Source organism: Oryx dammah, unplaced genomic scaffold, assembly GCF_014754425.2.
Source record: "Oryx dammah isolate SB20612 unplaced genomic scaffold, SCBI_Odam_1.1 HiC_scaffold_1, whole genome shotgun sequence".
In the NCBI taxonomy this organism is placed as follows: domain Eukaryota; kingdom Metazoa; phylum Chordata; class Mammalia; order Artiodactyla; family Bovidae; genus Oryx; species Oryx dammah.
Genome location: NW_024070185.1, coordinates 95,234,961 through 95,252,870, shown reverse-complemented (window position 1 = coordinate 95,252,870; position 17,910 = coordinate 95,234,961). Strand labels below are relative to the sequence as shown.

The following is a 17,910-nucleotide window of genomic DNA, read 5'->3' as shown; positions in this document are numbered from 1 at the left end:
CTAATATTAAGCACTACGATCAGAGTAAACAACAAGTTTCTCCTGGCTGAAGCAGGGATATGGAACTATACTTTCATTTTGCTGCTTATTTCCCCCTAGATAAAGGACGGTAGTTTATCACTGATTAGAGACAGAATATGGTTAAGACTCAAGAAATCTATTTTTTTTTCTTAGCCACATAGTTCTCTTTTATGAAATTGTGCATTGTAAAAGAAAAACATACTCAACACCTTCTACTAAATATAGCTAGCATCGCTTTTTTTACCCAAAAGGGAGACAATCATAATGGTTTATTGAAAAAAGCCAACGCAAAAGCAGATCAGTTATCCTTTTCATCCTATTCTGTTCTGAGGTAGTTGTCTCTCACTTCTCCAATATTCCTTACATTAAATCCAGTGGTTCCAACTTATCATCTAACTACTTTCCAATGTGAACTCTATATTGTATCCCATGACACTATCTTAGTTCAGGCCAACGACCATTAAAAGTAGTCATTTCCACGAATTTAAGTTGTTATGTTTCAGATATAAAAGTAATGTCTTTTAAATCTTATCTCCATAGTAGTATGATGTTTTGCAAGTCAGACTTCCTACACATCACTTAGTTTATGGGTGCTAATACTTACCATGTGTCAGGCAGTGTACACAGAGCCTCACAACATTTAACTCATTTACTCTGTGTTAGATCTCTATTTGAATCCTGGCTGGTTATTCAGACAGACTTAGTATTTGAAAACAACAAATACTGTTGAGTTTTGTGAACACTGATGCAGGCATTTTTGAGGCAATCTGCCATCCTTTGACCCAAAAATTCCACCTCTAAGAATCAATACTAAAGGGATGTCCACATAAATACTTCAAAGATATGTGAACAAAATATGTGTAGTACACTACTTATTGTAATACTGCAAACAACCCTAAATACCCATCAATGGTGAAATGGTAAAATACATTACTGCTCATGCATACAGCTGTGTAGTTATACAATACAGCAAGAACAGTGACTATACAAAGAAATTCACAGAATGCATGTACATTAAAATGACTGGAAGAAATATTGACAATTATCTTTAAGGACAAAAGCAATGGATTTTTAAATACGTAGTGTTGTTTTTATGTATTATATGCACACATTTTTCTAGGGAAAAAAAAAAAAAGAGACAAGCAGCATATACAGAATTCAACAGTGGTTACTTAGACCAGGGGCCTAAAGCCTTTTGCTCTTTACTTTATACACTTTACTTACCATAACAAGTCTCAACTGTTTTTAGTAATGAGGGGAAATTTAAATAGTTTAAAAGAAAAAACACTTCATGGTACCCTCTTCCAACCATTACTAATATTACACAAGAATACACTGCAATTTATGAGATCTCACTAAAGCAGAAAATTCTGGATAGTAGTTTGAACACTACATAGCCTAGCAAATTAAAAAACTAGTAAGAGCAAATAAGTCTTAGCCATTAACCATTATGTATGTGTTAGTCACTCAGTCGAGTCTGACTCTTTCCAAGCCCATGAACTGTAGCCTGCCAAGCTCCTCTGTCCATGAATTTTCCGAAAAGTGTACTGGAATGGGTTGCCATTCCCTTCTCCAGGGTATCTTCCCAATCCAGAGATTGAACCTGGGTCTCCCACATTGCAGGCAGATTCTTAACCATCTGAGCCACCAGGGAAGCCCCCATTAGCAAAAGGAAACAGAGACCTAAAGCAAAATATGTTTACAAAAGGATTTCATACATTTACACTATAGGCAAAACTTTTTCCTTCTTGGTTCCTTGGGCAGTATCCTTTCATTTGAGAAACTAGTGCAGGCACCAAAGAGTATTTCCTGGATCTTTCCCACAAAGCAGGTTTCAGGTAATTCTAAACACAGAACTGATTATGAAGATGTCAGCTGACATTAATGCAACAGGAAAAACCTTCCCACTGGACCAAAGGAATGAAAAAATGTGGCACAATCTTTTTTTTAAACTGAAAAAATAATTCAGATTACAGTATTAACAATGTGTGGATAACAGTAAACAAAGGCAGTAACCCTCATTCTCAAATTAGGGTTACGATCTAGAAGTTACTATTTTAAGTATAATTTGAAATTCATAATTCATTCTACCCCAACAGAATGATGATTCTCCCCCAACTATGATGATTAGGCTCCTAAAGCCAAAGTACTCAAAGTGTTAGTCGCTCAGTTGTGTTCAACTCTACAACCGAGAGCTGTTGAATTGCAGCCCTCCAGGCTCCTCTCTGTCCATGGAATTCTCCAGGCAAGAAAACTGGAGTGGGCAGCCATTCCCTTCTCCAGGGGAATCTTCCCAGTCTGGGTCTCCAGCATTGCAGGCAGACTTTTTACTGTCTGAGCCATCAGGGAAGCCCCTGGTAACCAACAGCAGCTACTAATTTCTTTTTTCTTTTTTGGTAAATAAAAAAAGCCTATCTATTTATGCCAGTTTAATCTATTCTACAATATTATGAATACATTCCTAACAGTATGGTCTCATCAAGATCAAAACAGACACAGACTTTGAAGACAGTAAAGCAGAAACTCCCAAGTTACTTGTAAATTTTAAAGTTTCTATACAGGCAGAGAACGGATCTAATACACTACAAAAAAAAGCCACCCACCTAATACAACCGGACACGCAGAGGGCAGGACAGAGGGAGAGACAACTGCGATCCACCTGCTCAAGGATCGAGGACCTAGTCACACATACTAGTCATTTGTAGCTGGTCTACTTCCTCTGCTGGAATAGGTATACATAATGTCAAAGGGTTTATAAAGTTCATTCCACTATAAAATTAGCTGTCAGAGAGCCAAATACAAGGAATGTATTTATCCAAACTTACAGGGAACAGACGTGTGGTGTCCTTCAGCAGGATTCACTGTTCTATACCAAGTTTAAATTTATAACATTTCTTTCCGAAAGCAACAGAAATTTTATACACTGTCTATCAAATAATCTCAATTTCCAAGCCTAAAATGGCAGAATACTGCTCTCAACACTGAAGTTGCTTACTACGTCATGCTGAGAAAATAAAGGTATCTCACACAAACCATGTTCAAAAAGGACAGTGGAAAAAAACACTGATCACAATGAATGGAACACTGATAAAGACAGGATTTGTTTTTTTAAAAATTGCATAGATTTCTGATTTCACAATTTACCCAAATTTTCAGAGCCATGATCTCATCTGATTTTCACACCAACTCTATGAGGAAGGCAGGTAAATTACTATTACTCCCATTTTACCCATGAGAAAACAGATTTAAGTACTATCCCACACTCAAAGATACAAAGCAACTACAAAGTGGGAAAAAGCTCTCCTCTAGCTTAGGAACGGTATGATGTATTTGAAAGAGCAAGATGTTAAAAAAAAAAAAAAAGGGCAAACAGATTCAAGAGCTACTCTTAGGTTCTGCTGTAAGGAAGAGGGGGAAACGGGACAGCAGACAAATGTGGAGACAAGGGAGGGTTTTATTAAAACAAGGACAAGGTTTAGAAAGCTCTAGAAATGGAAAAATCAATGATGAAAAAAGGAGAACTGATGGAGTGATGTCCTTTATAAATGAGAGTTTAGGATGTTGTGAGAAAGTGAAGGAACTGGCCTTAGATAGCACTATCCACAATACAAAGCTATCTCCACAATAAAGAGAGGCTGTCGGGTAAGGAACTCTGCTAGATCTTGAGTAAGTTCTGTCCTGACAGTTTCTATGTTCTCAATCTCAGATCTAGGGTCAACTGAAAATAAAGAGTGGAGATGATATGAAATCTGCCTATGAAACCAGAAAAATGAACTGACTAGTAAAATGTACGACTGCCAGTACGAAGGGCTTGATGATAATTATTGTTCAGGAATTTGAGACAAGGAGCCCACGTGTTCAGTTTCCAGTAGCACAGGGGCAAGCACAAGCACAGACTTAATCATATCTGGGGTTTTTCAAACAAGAACAACGGAGTGAGAGTGGGGCCGTGCTGTTAAGCACTGTCACCAAGCATACTGTGTATTATCTCAAACTCACATAAGCTTCAAACAATCCTGAGACGTCAGTATTTCTGTGGCTTTACTCTCAACTTTACTGATGAGGAAACAGGCACAAAACTGGGTAACTTGCCAAAGATCACATCACATGGCAAGTGCTACAGCCAGGACTGAAAGCTAGGCAGCCTGGCTCAAGAGACATGCTACACTTGACCCTTGCAAGGGAGTGATTATAACCACTGGGCAAAAGTGGAAGCCCAGAGGGGAGGGCCAGAGAAAAGCAGTATGGATCAAATGGATTTTAAGTCTCTGGAAACAGAGGAAAGTTAAAGTAAGGTACCAAAAACAGATTACTGTGGACAAGAGGAAGAGCTCCAGTTACTTGCTGTGATAAGAGCTAGTTACCACTCCTGGGTCTGAATAAATGAGTTAAGTAGAAGGAAAGCTCACCAGATGTGCAATTAATGAATGGAGATCAGACTGTGGGCAAGACTATCATTCGAAGACAGTGAAACTACCAAGGCCATTGACTGTGACCCCAGGCAAGTTACTAATCATGCTGGTCTCCAACTCTTCTTTTTAAAACACACATCATTACATATTTTTCACAATTCTGGTTTTGTTTTTTTTTTAAACAATGCCCACCACAGGCTGTGACACTCAGAATTACTGCGATTGTTTTCACATGTCTCCCATGCAGTCCTCAATTCATTCAAACCTAACTTCTGGCCCCACCGCTTCAAGCAGACTACTCACCCGGTCACTTATGACCTCCAAGTTGCCAAAACCAGAAGTCATGTTCCTTGTTTTCATCTTACTTTTTTGCAAGTAGCAGATATACCTGACCCTCTCCTTGTCTTTGAAACTTTTCTCTTCTCTTGGATTCTTCCTTCTTCAAAGGTTGCTCCTTGACTGCCTGACCTTTTTACTACTCAGTCTTCACATGGTATATACAGTACCCCAGCTTTCAGCGCTAAGCCCCATTCCTTTCCATTCTCACCAAAGTTCCTCAATTCTAATAGCATATAAGGGATAATTTAGGCACTTGGGCTCAATTTCATCAAGAATGGGCACTGGAAAAGGTTGAGGCAAGATGATCTCATCCATTCCCATGGACTGAGGTCAAACATACATGTGGCTTGTCATGTCTCTGCTGCTGCTAAGTTGCTTCAGTCATGTCTGACTCTGTGTGATCCCATAGACGGAGCCCACCAGGCTCCCCCGTCCCTGGGATTCTCCAGGCAAGAACACCGGAGTGGGTTGCCATTTCCTTCTCCAATGCATGAAAGGGAAAAGTGAAAGTGAAGTTGCTCAGTCGTGTCCGACTCTTAGCAACCCCATGGACTGCAGCCTACCAGGCTCCTCCGTCCATGGGATTTTCCATGCAAGAGTACTGGAGTGGGTTGCCATTGCCTTCTACATGTCGTGTCTCTAACCCCAGCCAAATTTCCCTCTGGAGTTGAAATTCATAGCAAACCTTGTCATTTCCATCTGAATGTTTAGTAGGTATCTTAAATGTAAGTCTTTGAGTTCCCACCCCAATCCCTAAACCTGCTCCTCTCCCAACCCTCCATGTCTCAGCAAAGAACATGGTGTTCACACAAGTTATACAACTAAAACCTATTCTTAATCTTTGATTTCTCAACTTCCCCCACTACAACCCATCATCAGCTCTACCCTTCCAACCATATCGCAAATCCCTCCAACTCCAATCTCTACTCTTACTTCCCTGGTCAGAACTTCAACTCCTGAAACTGTTGTGCAAGCCTCACTGTTCTTCGTACTATCTGTTCTCCAGACAGCAAAGTAACCTTTCCAAATCATAAAAGAAATATTTTTTCTGCTCTGCTTAAAAGCCCCCAAAGGCTTCCTATTTTACAATGAAAATCTCCAGCTTATTACAAAGCCCTACAGGTCCTGGCCTCTTGCCTAACTCTAATCCCTCACCTCTCTTTCCCCTCACCTACTAGAACAATAAAACAGGCCTTTTTTGATTCCCATCTACTTTTTGATTCCCTCACCTACAAAACAGGCCTTTTTTAATTCCCAAAGAACACCCCTGAAAGTCTTTCCCTAAAGAAAACACTCTCCCCATCTCTGAGTGCTTATTATTCAGATCTCAGTTTAAATGTCGCCTTATTTAGAAAGGGCTTCTGTGACCAGTCAATTTAAAAGTAGCCACCTAGTCATGCACTATCACATTACCTCACCCTATTTCAATTCTCTACATAACTCTTAACCATTATCTGGTTTTGAAAACTTGTTTTTCAACTGATTTATCCCACTATAAAGTACACACCATGACAGCAGGACCTGACATTTTTAGTTTGTATCCAACCAATATTAAACAAATTAACATGCAAAGATTGAGGGATCACTGACTTGGCAATTCACCAAAAAATGTATTTAGTTCATTCAAAAGATCTTTACCAAATTCTTGTTGCTGTTGTTTAGTCTCTAAGTCATATCCGACTCTTTGCAACCCAATGGACTGTAGGCTCCTCTGTCCATGGGATTTCCCAGGCAAGGATACTGAAAGGGGTTGCCATTTCCTTCTCCAGGGGATCTTCCCCACCCGGGGATCGAACCCCCATCAGCTTCACTGGCAGGTGGATTCTCCACCACTAAGCCACCGGGAAAGCGCCCTTAAATGCTTCCTGTCTGCTAAGCACAGAGACAGCAACGGTCCGATGCCAGCCATGCCAGGTTTCCCAGGTACTTCCAGTATTCTGTTTTACCAAAATACCTTAGTTTCACCTCTGTGATATAGCATTTTAATACGTTAACTACTTAAAGGTTTTAATAATCTAGGAAACTTTCATAATAAGGCACTAACTTCAGCACAACTCTATTAGAATACAATCAGTCACGATGGGACCAATGTGCTAAAAAACGATGGCTAGTAAATCCTATATACAAAACTAGTGCTCAAGCAGTATTTTGCAACACAAATGTATCGCACAGTGAATAAGTCTTTGGCAGATTACTATACAGAACATCAAATACACTGTCTATACTAATTAAAACTACTGTACTTTAGCAATTGTCTTATCAAAAACTTCCAACGTATACACATAGCTTTGTTGTGACTTATGTAGTATTTCAGCTTGTGCATTTAATGTCTCACCTCCAACTTACTGTTGTTTTTCCCCCAGTTATTTTATAAGAGGGGATGAGTTATTATTGTAATAATAAAAAAGACTTTTGTAATGGTTAACACTAAAGGCAGTGCAAGGTAACGGTCAAGTAAATGGTACAAAATGGCAATGTTAAGAAAGTTTCACTGTTTTTTTTTTTTTTTTTAAAAAAAAGGCAGGGGAGGACTTTCAACATTCAAAAACTAAAGCAAATATGAACATCTTAAAAACAAATCCTCCTGCCTTTTCTACTGTGTCCGTCTCCTACGATATAGCCACCGACTGAGCTAAGACTATGTAAATACGTCTCCCCCAAAGCCCCAGACCATGTCTCCCGTGTCCTTGCCTTCCTCTGGTTCTGCCAGTCAAAGCTTACTGAACGTTTACTCATTGAGCAAATGAATCACTCCCATGATTCCTCTTATCTCTCAGTCCTCTTCCACTCATTTCTGCTCCTACTCCTCTCAAGCTCACAAGAGTTTCTACACCAGCCATTTCAAGTTACTTAAGTAATTTGAGGTTCCTTAGTTACTTCGAGGTAAAAAATCAAACCTGAGTGGCCAACATAGAGGTTTCAGAGACCAAAATCTGTTCATTTTATGTGAAACTCCCTAAAAGTCTCACTAAAATCCCATTTTCCCCCCTTTATTTTAGATTTATTTTCCTAATATCCTTGGCTATCTAGTTTTCACAAACAGGATACTTACAGTCTGCCGATAATTATATAATTTTCATTGCTTCTTTTCTTACTGGAATGCTCTCAAATACAGTATTAAAAATAAACGTTAATTTAAAAATCACTATAAAGATGCAATTAAAATAGCTCTAATGTTTTCCCCATTTCTGAAATTTAAGTCAATTAAAGTAAAAACCCACAAGTCATTTTAAAGTAAATGTTCCAGAATATCCTGATTAAATGTTTTCATTTCTTGTCCCAGACTAACAATGTTAGGTTTTACATTTATATAAACAGCAGCACAATTATACTTGGACAAATAGCAACAAAAAACTGAAGAAGCAACTCTGTAACTAAGCTTTCTGAAAATCTTCCTCCAGAAGTATATGTTCATAATTCATATAAATAAACTGGAAAATAGCAACATAGCTAATTATCTATACAAACACAAATAGTAACATAGCTAATTATCTATACAAACACAATATTGGCTCTAAGATAATGAATGCGTAAAATGCCTAAAGAGCAATACAAATCTAGTAGAACATAAATATCTCAGTGGAGCTGTAGAAAGTCACTGCATATCTTCAATAAACCCAGAAATATAAAACAAACACACACACACACACACACAAATCCCAAACCTTTAGGTTTCAATAATTCTGGAACTAATTGTGAATACCAGTTGGTAAAGTTCCTGCAGCACCAACATTACAAAAAACTAAAGTCAATAGCTATTTTATGGAAAATTTTGGCTGAAAACATTACACAGCTGCATTTTCACTTCCATCCTTTAATTTACAAGTACACAATAAGCAGTAAAGGAATATTCAGTAATAGCAATCCACAGGTGTTGTCAATTTTGAGGACACTGAATTTCTCACTGAAGCTTGGTATCTCTTGCACCTTTTAAGAATTTATCATGTAGCATATTTACACATATAATTAAGTGCCTCGAACTAAAATCATTTTGTGCCACAATTTCAAAAAGCTTGGGAACTACATTTGTAAAATAATTCAAGATGTAGAAAACTTCCTCACTCAAAGGTACCCATTGATTAATAATGGATTCATTTACTGACCACCAATTAAATACTATTTAATCTTCACATCTTTGTAAAACAGGTACATAGCAAATTAAGTTAGAGCCGCAAATGGGAGCTCAGGTTTATTTAATTAACCAACACCAAGTAGTCCTGTATGGATGTGAAAGTTGGACTATAAAGAAAGCTGAGCCCAGAAGAATTGATGCTTTTGAAGTGTGGTGTTGGAGAAAATTCTTTAGAGTCCCTTGGACTGCAAGGAGATCCAACCAGTCCATCCTAAAGGAAATCAGTCCTCAGTATCAGTGGATGGACTGATGCTGAAGCTGAAACTCCAATATTTGGCCACCGGAAGCCAAGAAATGACTCACTGGAAAAGACCCTGATGCTGGGAAAGATTGAAGGCAGGAGGAGAAGGGGACGACAGAGGATGAGATGGTTGGATGGCATCACCGACTCAACGGACATGAGTTTAAATAAGTAAGCTCCGGACAGGGAGGTCTGGCATGTTGCGGTCCATAGGGTCGCAGAGTCGGAAACGACTAAGCGACTGAACTGAAGATCCCCGACATCCACCAAAACTAAATCAATTATTTTGAAAAATACAGACGGGCAGAAAGTTGCTGCTGTAAATACAGCACTGTGACAACTTCAAAGGTGTACAGACTCAAACTTCCAGAACACAAGAAGTAAGTTTACACTGAATGGCAATTTTTAGATCTTGGCATAAAGCTGTACTGATTTCAACACAGTGGCTTTTTGCAGTCACAAATACAGAGGATGACATGAGAATTTAACACGTGAAGTTCGAGTCTTTCAAGAGTTTACAGAAGAGATTCAGAGTTTTTATTTTCTTTATTTCTCCTCTGAAAGGGTATTATTTGGAGGTTGGGTGCAGACTTCCGATCCTACAATTTCAAGGCTTCTAACACAGGGAACTTGCTAATCTGGAGTTAAGTTTGCGCCTGGATTTATTGGAAGGGCTCTAATGCAACAACCTTCAACACCAAAAAGGCCTCGAAGTGCAATCTACGTATGGGTGTGGGCTGGGTGGCGGGAGAACTGCTGCGAAACGATTCAAGATTTATGCAAATAAAAGGGTCACCAATTCTGCGGCGAAGAGGGCAAAAAAGGCATTTTCACCACCCCTCACACTCACACTTTCCGGCTGACGGAACCTGATACCATTTTATTTAAGGCTCATTATCTCCAGTTACCACCTCCAAGACCTCAGCGCCTAACCAGGTCCACGCAGGGATAGTGGCGACGCCTACCTCTCCCTCCCTAACCTGTGCACCCACACCCTGGAGCGCAGCTCGACCGCCCAGGCCACCCTGACCTCCCCTCCCCCTCTGGCCCCTCCACCGAGAGCGCCCAGGCCGAGGCCTCCGGTGCCCCGCTAACGCGTGCTTCACGCCATATGCCACCCGGGCTTCGGTGTCCGACCACTGCTTCCTCTCACTCCTGCCACAAAGCCCACAGCCCAACCTGAAGGTCCAGTGGGCCGCACGCTGCCGGGTCCCTGGCCCTACCCGCGCCCGGAGCCTGCAGGCCTGATAGCGCCCGGGTTCCTAGACCCCCCGCTCGCCATGCCCTCTGGGTTGCACCGTGGCTCTACCCGCTCAGGCTCCGCTCGAAGCTGAGGTCGGGGCCCCGCACGCGGTCCCGCCGCGCCACCCCCAGCCCAGGCCCTCCCGGCCCCTCGCGCGGACCGCCCCCGCTCCGTGCCGGGCCCAGCGCGCCCCGCCGCACTCACCGTCTCGTCGGGGTCGATGTCGATCTTGAAGGTCTGCTGCTGGAGGGTCTTCAGGGTGACCAGCATGGTGCCGTCGCGCAGCTCTGCTGCCGGGCCTGCTCCGGGTGCTGGCCGCTGGGCGGGGTCTGTGGCCTGGCGGGGCCCCGGGGTCGCCCGCGCTCCTCGCGCACTCGGGAGGAAGGCGGTGGGGGTGGGGGCTTGTCACATTCGCCCTGCAGAGCGGCCTCTCCCCCAGTCCTGGTCCCCGGCCGCGCCGCTGCCTCCGCGACTGCGGCCTTCCTCGCGAGCTCGGGCCGCCGTGCTTCCTCACGCGCCCGGTTACCAGCCACTGGGTCTGTAGGAAGCGCGAGGGGCTCTGCGAGAGCAGCAGAGAATCCGCTAGCTCACCACAGGCTGGTGGCCGCCATCATCGTGACTCGCCGAGACGCGCCCTCCCCCCACCACCCTAAAAACCTGGGGGGGATGGGGCCGGGACGGCGGAGCGCGCAGGCGTAGGGTGCGGCGAGGCTGTGCGCAGGCGCAGGCAAGAACTCCGCCCCGGAATTGGGGCGGGGCGGATTGCCGCTCTGGAATGTCGGCCGCCTGGATGGCGCGTGCGCAGGCGCAGTCAGTGGGCGTCTCGTGGGGGCGCTCAGGGCTTCCTCGTCGCGTCTGTTTCTGGGGCCTTCTCCCGCCTGCTGTCGCTCCGCCTACGTGCAGACTCCTCCCGGTTGCCCGAGTTGCGCAATCCGTAGCCGGGGAAGCGCTACGTGGAGACAGGACGGAGTGGCTGGCGAGCCTTGGAACTGGGGAACTAGAGGGCGGTAGGTCGGGGCGAGGTTTAAGTGAAAGGGTTGCGGGCAACCAGCGTAGTGGGCCAGCGCTTGCAGGGCGCTTGCTATGTGGCTGAAGCCTTGTGCTGGGATTCATTTACCCTGAGAACACTGACTTCAGCGCTAGACCACGTTAGTGGACCTTGCGCCTAAATATAAGATCAAGTTATATCACTTCCCCAGGCAGATCTGTCCAATGGCACCTCATCTCATGAGTAAAAGGCAAAGTTCCTAGAGCTGGATACACAGCCCCTACCTCTTACATCTTATTCTCTCGGCTTGCACTAGACGTTGTTGGTGGATGTTCAGCAAATGCTCTCAACCTGAGAGTCTACCTTCACCCTTGCTGTTTCCGCTTCGAGTCCTCTTTTCCTCTATACCTGGGTGGCTCGACTTCTCACGTCCTTCCAATCTTTGCTCAGATGTCGCCTTCTCAGGGAGATCGACTCTGGATACCCGACTTAAAACAGCAACTTCCCTAGTTCCGTTACCCTGCTGTGTTTCCTATAGCACTTCAGTTAAGTCGCTCAGTCGTGTCCGACTCTCTGCGACCCCATGGACTGCACCACGCCAGGCTTCCCTGTCCATCACCAACTCCCGGAGCTTACTCAAACTCAAGTCTATCGGATTGGTGATGCCATCCAACCATCTCATCCTCTGTCGTGCCATTAGTGCATATTTATTGGGTTTATCATCCTTTTCCCTTCAGTAAATCACAGGCAAGCTGCACAGAGGCAAAAATTTTGTTGTGTTGGGTGATGCACCCCTAGCACGAAGAAACATGCCTGGCGTGTAATGCAGGCACAGTAAATATTTTTGGAATCCATGAATGTGCGCTCGGTTTCTCATCAGTAAAATGGGAATAATACTAGCACTCAACTTCATTGATTATTGAAAGGGAGTGTTGAATAATGTATGTAAAATCTTTGTACCAGGAACGCACAGAGTTAGCAGCCCATAAGTAGATAGCTATTTGTAGTATGCCCATTTCAGATAAGAAAACTGAAGTAAAGATGATAAGTAAGGTACCTGGAGTTCCCCCACCTGCAGGTCCAGAATCTGAATCCAAGCAGAATGACTCCAAAGTCCACGCTTCTAGGTGCCTGGCATTCCTCTCTCTTAATTACCTACCCTGCACATTTAGGGGCTTCCCTGATAGCTCAGGCAGTAAAGAATCCGCCTGCAATGCGGGAGACCAAGGTTCGATTCCTGTGTCGGGAAGATCCCCTGGCGAAGGGATATGCTACCCACTCCATTATTCTTGGGCTTCCCTTCTGGCTCAGCTGGTAAAGAATCCGCCTACAATGCAGGAGCCTTGGGTTCTGCTGCACATTTAACTTAAAGTAATTCAAATGAAAAGTTACAGTTAGGTCACTAGCTGTATGACTAATTGTAAATTACCCCCACTGTACCAGCATCCTCACTGATAAAATGTCACTGCTTGGTTTTCTGTGGATTCTGCTGCTGCTGCTGCTGCTAAATCGCTTCAGTCGTGTCCAACTCTGTGCGACCCCATAGACTGCAGCCCACCAGGCTCCCCTGTCCCTGGGATTCTCCAAGCAAGAACACTGTAGTGGGTTGCCATTTCCTTCTCCAATGCATGAAAGGGAAAAGTGAAAGTGAAGTTGCTCAGTCGTGTCTGACTCTTAGCGACCCCATGGACTGCAGCCTACCAGGCTCCTCCGTCCATGGGATTTTGCAGGCAAGAGTACTGGAGTGGGGTGCCATTGCCTTCCCTGTGGATTCTAGGAGCTCAGATCTAATTCTTCCATGGAACTTTGCGTGACCAACCACCCTCTCCACTAACCTCCTGTTGTCCTGTTCAGACCACAGGTCTCCCTGTATTGTAATTCAGCATCTAACCCTCCACCCTCTGTCTTTCCCTATTGTTAGTCACCGGGTGATCTCATCTTATCTCTTGTTTTGAAATACCTCTCTCCTGGACTTTGCCCCTTAGCTATCGTTAGCTGATTGCCTGCACAGTATCTTTTTTAAAAATATTTATGTATTTAGCTGTGCTGGTTCTTAGCTGCCGCACATGGGATCTTTGGTTGCAGTGCACGGGCTTAGTTGCCCTGTAGCATGTGGGACATAAGTTTCCCAGATCAGAGATCAAACTCGCCCCCTCATTTGCAAGGCAGTTTCTTAACCACTGGACCACCAGGGAAGTCCCAACACAATATCTTGACTTGAAATATAATTAGCCTCTGAGACTTAACATGGCCAAACAGAACCATTGACCCCTTCTGGGCCTCCCTTCCCCCTGAATCCTGTTCTCCCAGTTTCCCCTCATCATAGTTCATGGCACCATCATCTACCCACATGCTCAAACCAAAAAACTAGTCATTGTGCCTGGTAAGTCTCTTCCCTCTCTTCTTCCCCCCACCAGCCACCACATCTAATCCATTATCACGTCCTATCAACTTTTTTCTCCAAGTTATATCCCCAAGTCAGCCATTTCTCACCATTTCGACTTTTAAAACCCTAGGCTAGTCCATCAGTATCTTTCATTTCAGTTCATCTTTCCAAGAATCGTGACCTACTCTTTGTGACCCCATGGACTGCAGCGTGCCAGGCTTCCCTGTCCATCACCAACTCCTGGAGCTTGCTCAAACTCATGCCATCCAACCGTCTCATCCTCTGCTGTCCTCTTCTCCTGCTCTCAACCTTTCCCAGCATCACGGTCTTTTCAACATCTTTCACCTGCCTCCAAAGTGGTCTCTTGGCTTCTACTCTTTTTCAACGTCCTCAGCAGTCAGAGTGGTCTTTTTCAGATACAAATCATGTCACATCTATTCTTAATACCTAATTATACTTGAGAATAAAATTCAAACTCCTTACCTGACCTTGCAAATTTACCTGACCTTGAACATTTCATGCAAAAATGAGCTCAAGAAAGGACAGAAATGCTATGGACTTAACAGAAGCAGAGGATATTAATAAGAGGTGGCAAGAATACACAGAAGAACTGTACAAAAGAGAGCTTCACAATCCAAATAATCATGGTGTGATCACTCACCTAGAGCCAGACATCCTGCAATGTGAAGTCAAGTGGGCCTTAGGAAGCATCACTATGAAGGCAAAGCTAGTGGAAGTGATGGAATTCCAGTTGAGCTCTTTCAAATCCTAAAAGATGATGCTGTGAAAGTGCTGCTCTCAATATGCCAGCAAATTTGGAAAACTCAGCAGTGGCCACAGGACTGGAAAAGGTCAATTTTCATTCCAATCCCAAAGAAAGGTAATGCCAAAGAATGCTCAAACTACTGCACAATTGCACTCATCTCACACGCTAGTAAAGTAATGCTCAAAAATTCTCCAAGCCAGGCTTCAGCAATACATGAACCATGAAATTCCAGATGTTCAAGCTGGGTTTAGAAAAGGCAGAGGACCAGAGATCAAATTGCCAACATCCGCTGGATCATCAAAAAAGCAAAGGAATTCCAGAAAAACATCTATATCTGCTGTATTGACTATCCCAAAGCCTTTGACTGTGTGGATCACAATAAACTGTGGAAAATTCTGAAAGAGATGGGAATAACAGACCACCTGACCTGCCTCTTGAGAAATCTGTATGCAAGTCAGGAAGCAACAGTTAGAACTGGGCCTGGAACAACAGACTGGTTCCAGATAAGAAAAGGAGTATGTCAAGGCTGTATATTCACCCTGCTTATTTAACTTGTATGCAGACTACATCATGAGAAATGCTGGGCTGGATGAAGCATAAGCTGGAATCAAGATTGCTGGGAAAAATATCAATAACCTCAGATATGCAGATGACACCACCCTTATGGCAGAAAGTGAAGAAGAACTAAAGAGCTTCTTGATGAAAGTGAAAGAGGAGAATGAACAAGTTGGCTTAAAACATTCAGAAAATGAAGTTCATGGCATCCAGTCCCATCAGTTCATGGCAAATAGATGGAAAAACAGTGGAAACAGTGGCAGACTTTATATTTTGGGGCTCCAAAATCACTGCAGTTGGTGACTATAACCATGAAATTAAAAGACACTTACTCCCTGGGATAAAAGTTATGACCAACCTAGACAGCATATTAAAAAGCAGAGATGTTACTTTGCCAACAAAGTTCATCTAGTCAAGGCTATGGTTTTTCCAGTAGTCATGTATGGATGTGAGAGTTGGACTATAAAGAAAGCTGAGCGCCGAAGAATTGATGCTTTTGAAGTGTGGTGTTGGAGAAGACTCTTGAGAGTCCCTTGGACTTCAAGGAGATCAAACCAGTCAATCCTCAAGGAAATCAACCCCGAATATTCATTGGAAGGACTGATGCTGAAGTTGAAGCTCCGATACTTTGGTCACCTGATAGAAAGAAGTGACTCATTAGAAAAGACCCTGATGCTGGGAAAGATTGAAGGCAGGAAGAGAAGGGGATGACAGATGATGAGATGGTTGGATGGCATCACTGACTCAATGGACATGAGTTTGAGTAAGCTCTGGAAGTTGGTGATGGACAACTGGTGTGCTGCAGTCCCTGGGGTTGCAAAGAGTCGGACAGGACTGAGCGACTGAACTGAACTGACCTGACCTTGGGGAGCTCACGTGATCTGCCAAACTCTCTGGCCTTCTCTCTTCCCTTCTCCCTCTCATTCATCGTCATGCCTCTGCACCACCTTTCTTTCATACCCCGAACAGGCCAGGCTGGTACTAATCTCTTGGCCTTTGCATCTGAGTTTATTTCAGCTTGAAATTCTCTTCCCAGATCTTTGAATGACTAACTTTTCATCATTCAGGGCCCAAGTTATAATTTACTTTCTCAGATTTCTCCAGCAACTTTAATAATATATAATAAACATACATTAACCCTTTAGGCAAGGCACCATTCGAGGCACTTTCCATAGAACCTCATATCTGAGCCCCAACCAACTATGTGATATCTGCAGCAGGAGTGCGTGCATGCAAAGTCACTTCAGGCATGTCTGACTCTGTGCTACCCTATGGACAGGCTACAGCCTGCCAGGCTTCTCTGTCCATGGGACTCTCCAGGCAGGAATACTGGAGTGCGTTGCCATGCCATCATCAGGGCATCTTCCCAACCCAGAGATCGACCCTGTGTCTCTTAGTATTCTGTGTTGGCAGGTGGTTTCTTTATCACTAGGGCCACCTGGGAAGCCCATCTACAGTTCAGTTCGGTTCAATCACTGAGTCCTGCCCAACTCCTGGCAACCCCAGGGACTGCAGCACACCAGGCTTCCTTGTCCATCACCAACTCCTGGAGCTTGCTCAAACTCATGTCCATTGAGTCAGTGATGCCATCCAACCATCTCATCCTCTGTCGTCCCCTTCTCCTCCCACCTTCAATATTTCCCAGCATCAGTCTTTTCCAGTGAGTCAGTTCTTTGTATCAGGTGACCAAAGTATTGGAGCTTCAGCTTCAGCATCAGTCCCTCTAATGACTATTCAGGATGGATTTCCTTTAGGATTGACTGGTTTGATCTCCTTGCAGTCCAAGGGACTCTCAAGAGTCTTCTTCAACAACACAGTTCAAAAGCATTAGTTCTTTGGCACTCAGCTTTCTTTATGGTCCAACTCTCTCATCCTTACATGAGTACTAGAAAAACCATAGGTTTGACTAGATGGAGCTTTGTCAGCAAAGTGATGTCTCTGCTTTTTAATATGCCATCCAGGTTTGTTGTAGCTTTTCTTCCAAGGAGCAAGTATCTTTTAATGTCATGGCTGCAGTCACCATCTGCAGTGATTTTGGAGCCCAGGAAAATAAAGTCACTGTTTCCATTGTTTCCCCATCTATTTCCCATAAAGTGATGGGACCAGATGCCCTGATCTTAGTTTCCTGAATGTTAACTTTTAAGCCAGCTTTTTCATTCTCTTCTTTCACTTTCATCAAGTGGCTGTTTAGTTCTTCTTTGCTTTCTGCCATAAGGCTGGTTTCATCTGCATATCTGAGGTTATTGATATTTCTCCCAGAAATCTTGATTCCAGCTTGAGCTTCATCCAGCCCGACATTTCGGACAATGTACTCTGCATATCAGTTAAATAAGCAGGGTGACAATATACAGCCTTGACATACTCGTTTCCCAATTTGGAACCAGTCCATTGTTCCATGTCTGGTTCTAACTGTTGCTTCTTGACCTGCATACAGATTTCTCAGGAGGCAGGTGAGATGGTCTGGTATTCCCATCTCTTGAAGAATTTTCCACAGTTTGTTGTGATCCACACAGTCAAATTCCATCTACAATAGGACCCTTGTTTAAATTTTTTCATGGCTCTACCTGAAATTATTATTATTTTTTATTATCTTGGCTAAATAGTACAAGTTGGGCAGGCTGTATGCCTCCGTGTCTGATATAGGTGTGTTTGCCTAGAGTCCCACAGTTCACATAACAGATGATAGGACCCCCTCCAATTCACCAGTGCAAAGGCCACCAAGGTGAGGGTGCTTATGAGCAAAGCCTTGTAGGATAGGCCTTGAGCTTCTTCAGGAGCTATTGAGCCAAAATATAAAGGTGGAAGGGTGTCATTACTTCCAAATACT

The 17,910-nt window shown here is 43.6% G+C and overlaps 1 protein-coding gene across 1 annotated transcript in view; it reads right to left on the bottom strand.

Moving 5' to 3' along the window:
• The window catches only part of RAD23B (RAD23 homolog B, nucleotide excision repair protein), a 43,398-nt gene extending 32,347 nt beyond the window's left edge, over window positions 1-11,051 (bottom strand). Inside the window, exon 1 of the mRNA XM_040239901.1 lies at window positions 10,593-11,051. Within this exon, the coding sequence (XP_040095835.1) occupies window positions 10,593-10,658 (66 nt within the window). The 5' untranslated portion in view covers window positions 10,659-11,051. The remainder of the gene's footprint in view (window positions 1-10,592) is intronic.
• Between the last annotated feature and the right edge of the window lie 6,859 nt (window positions 11,052-17,910).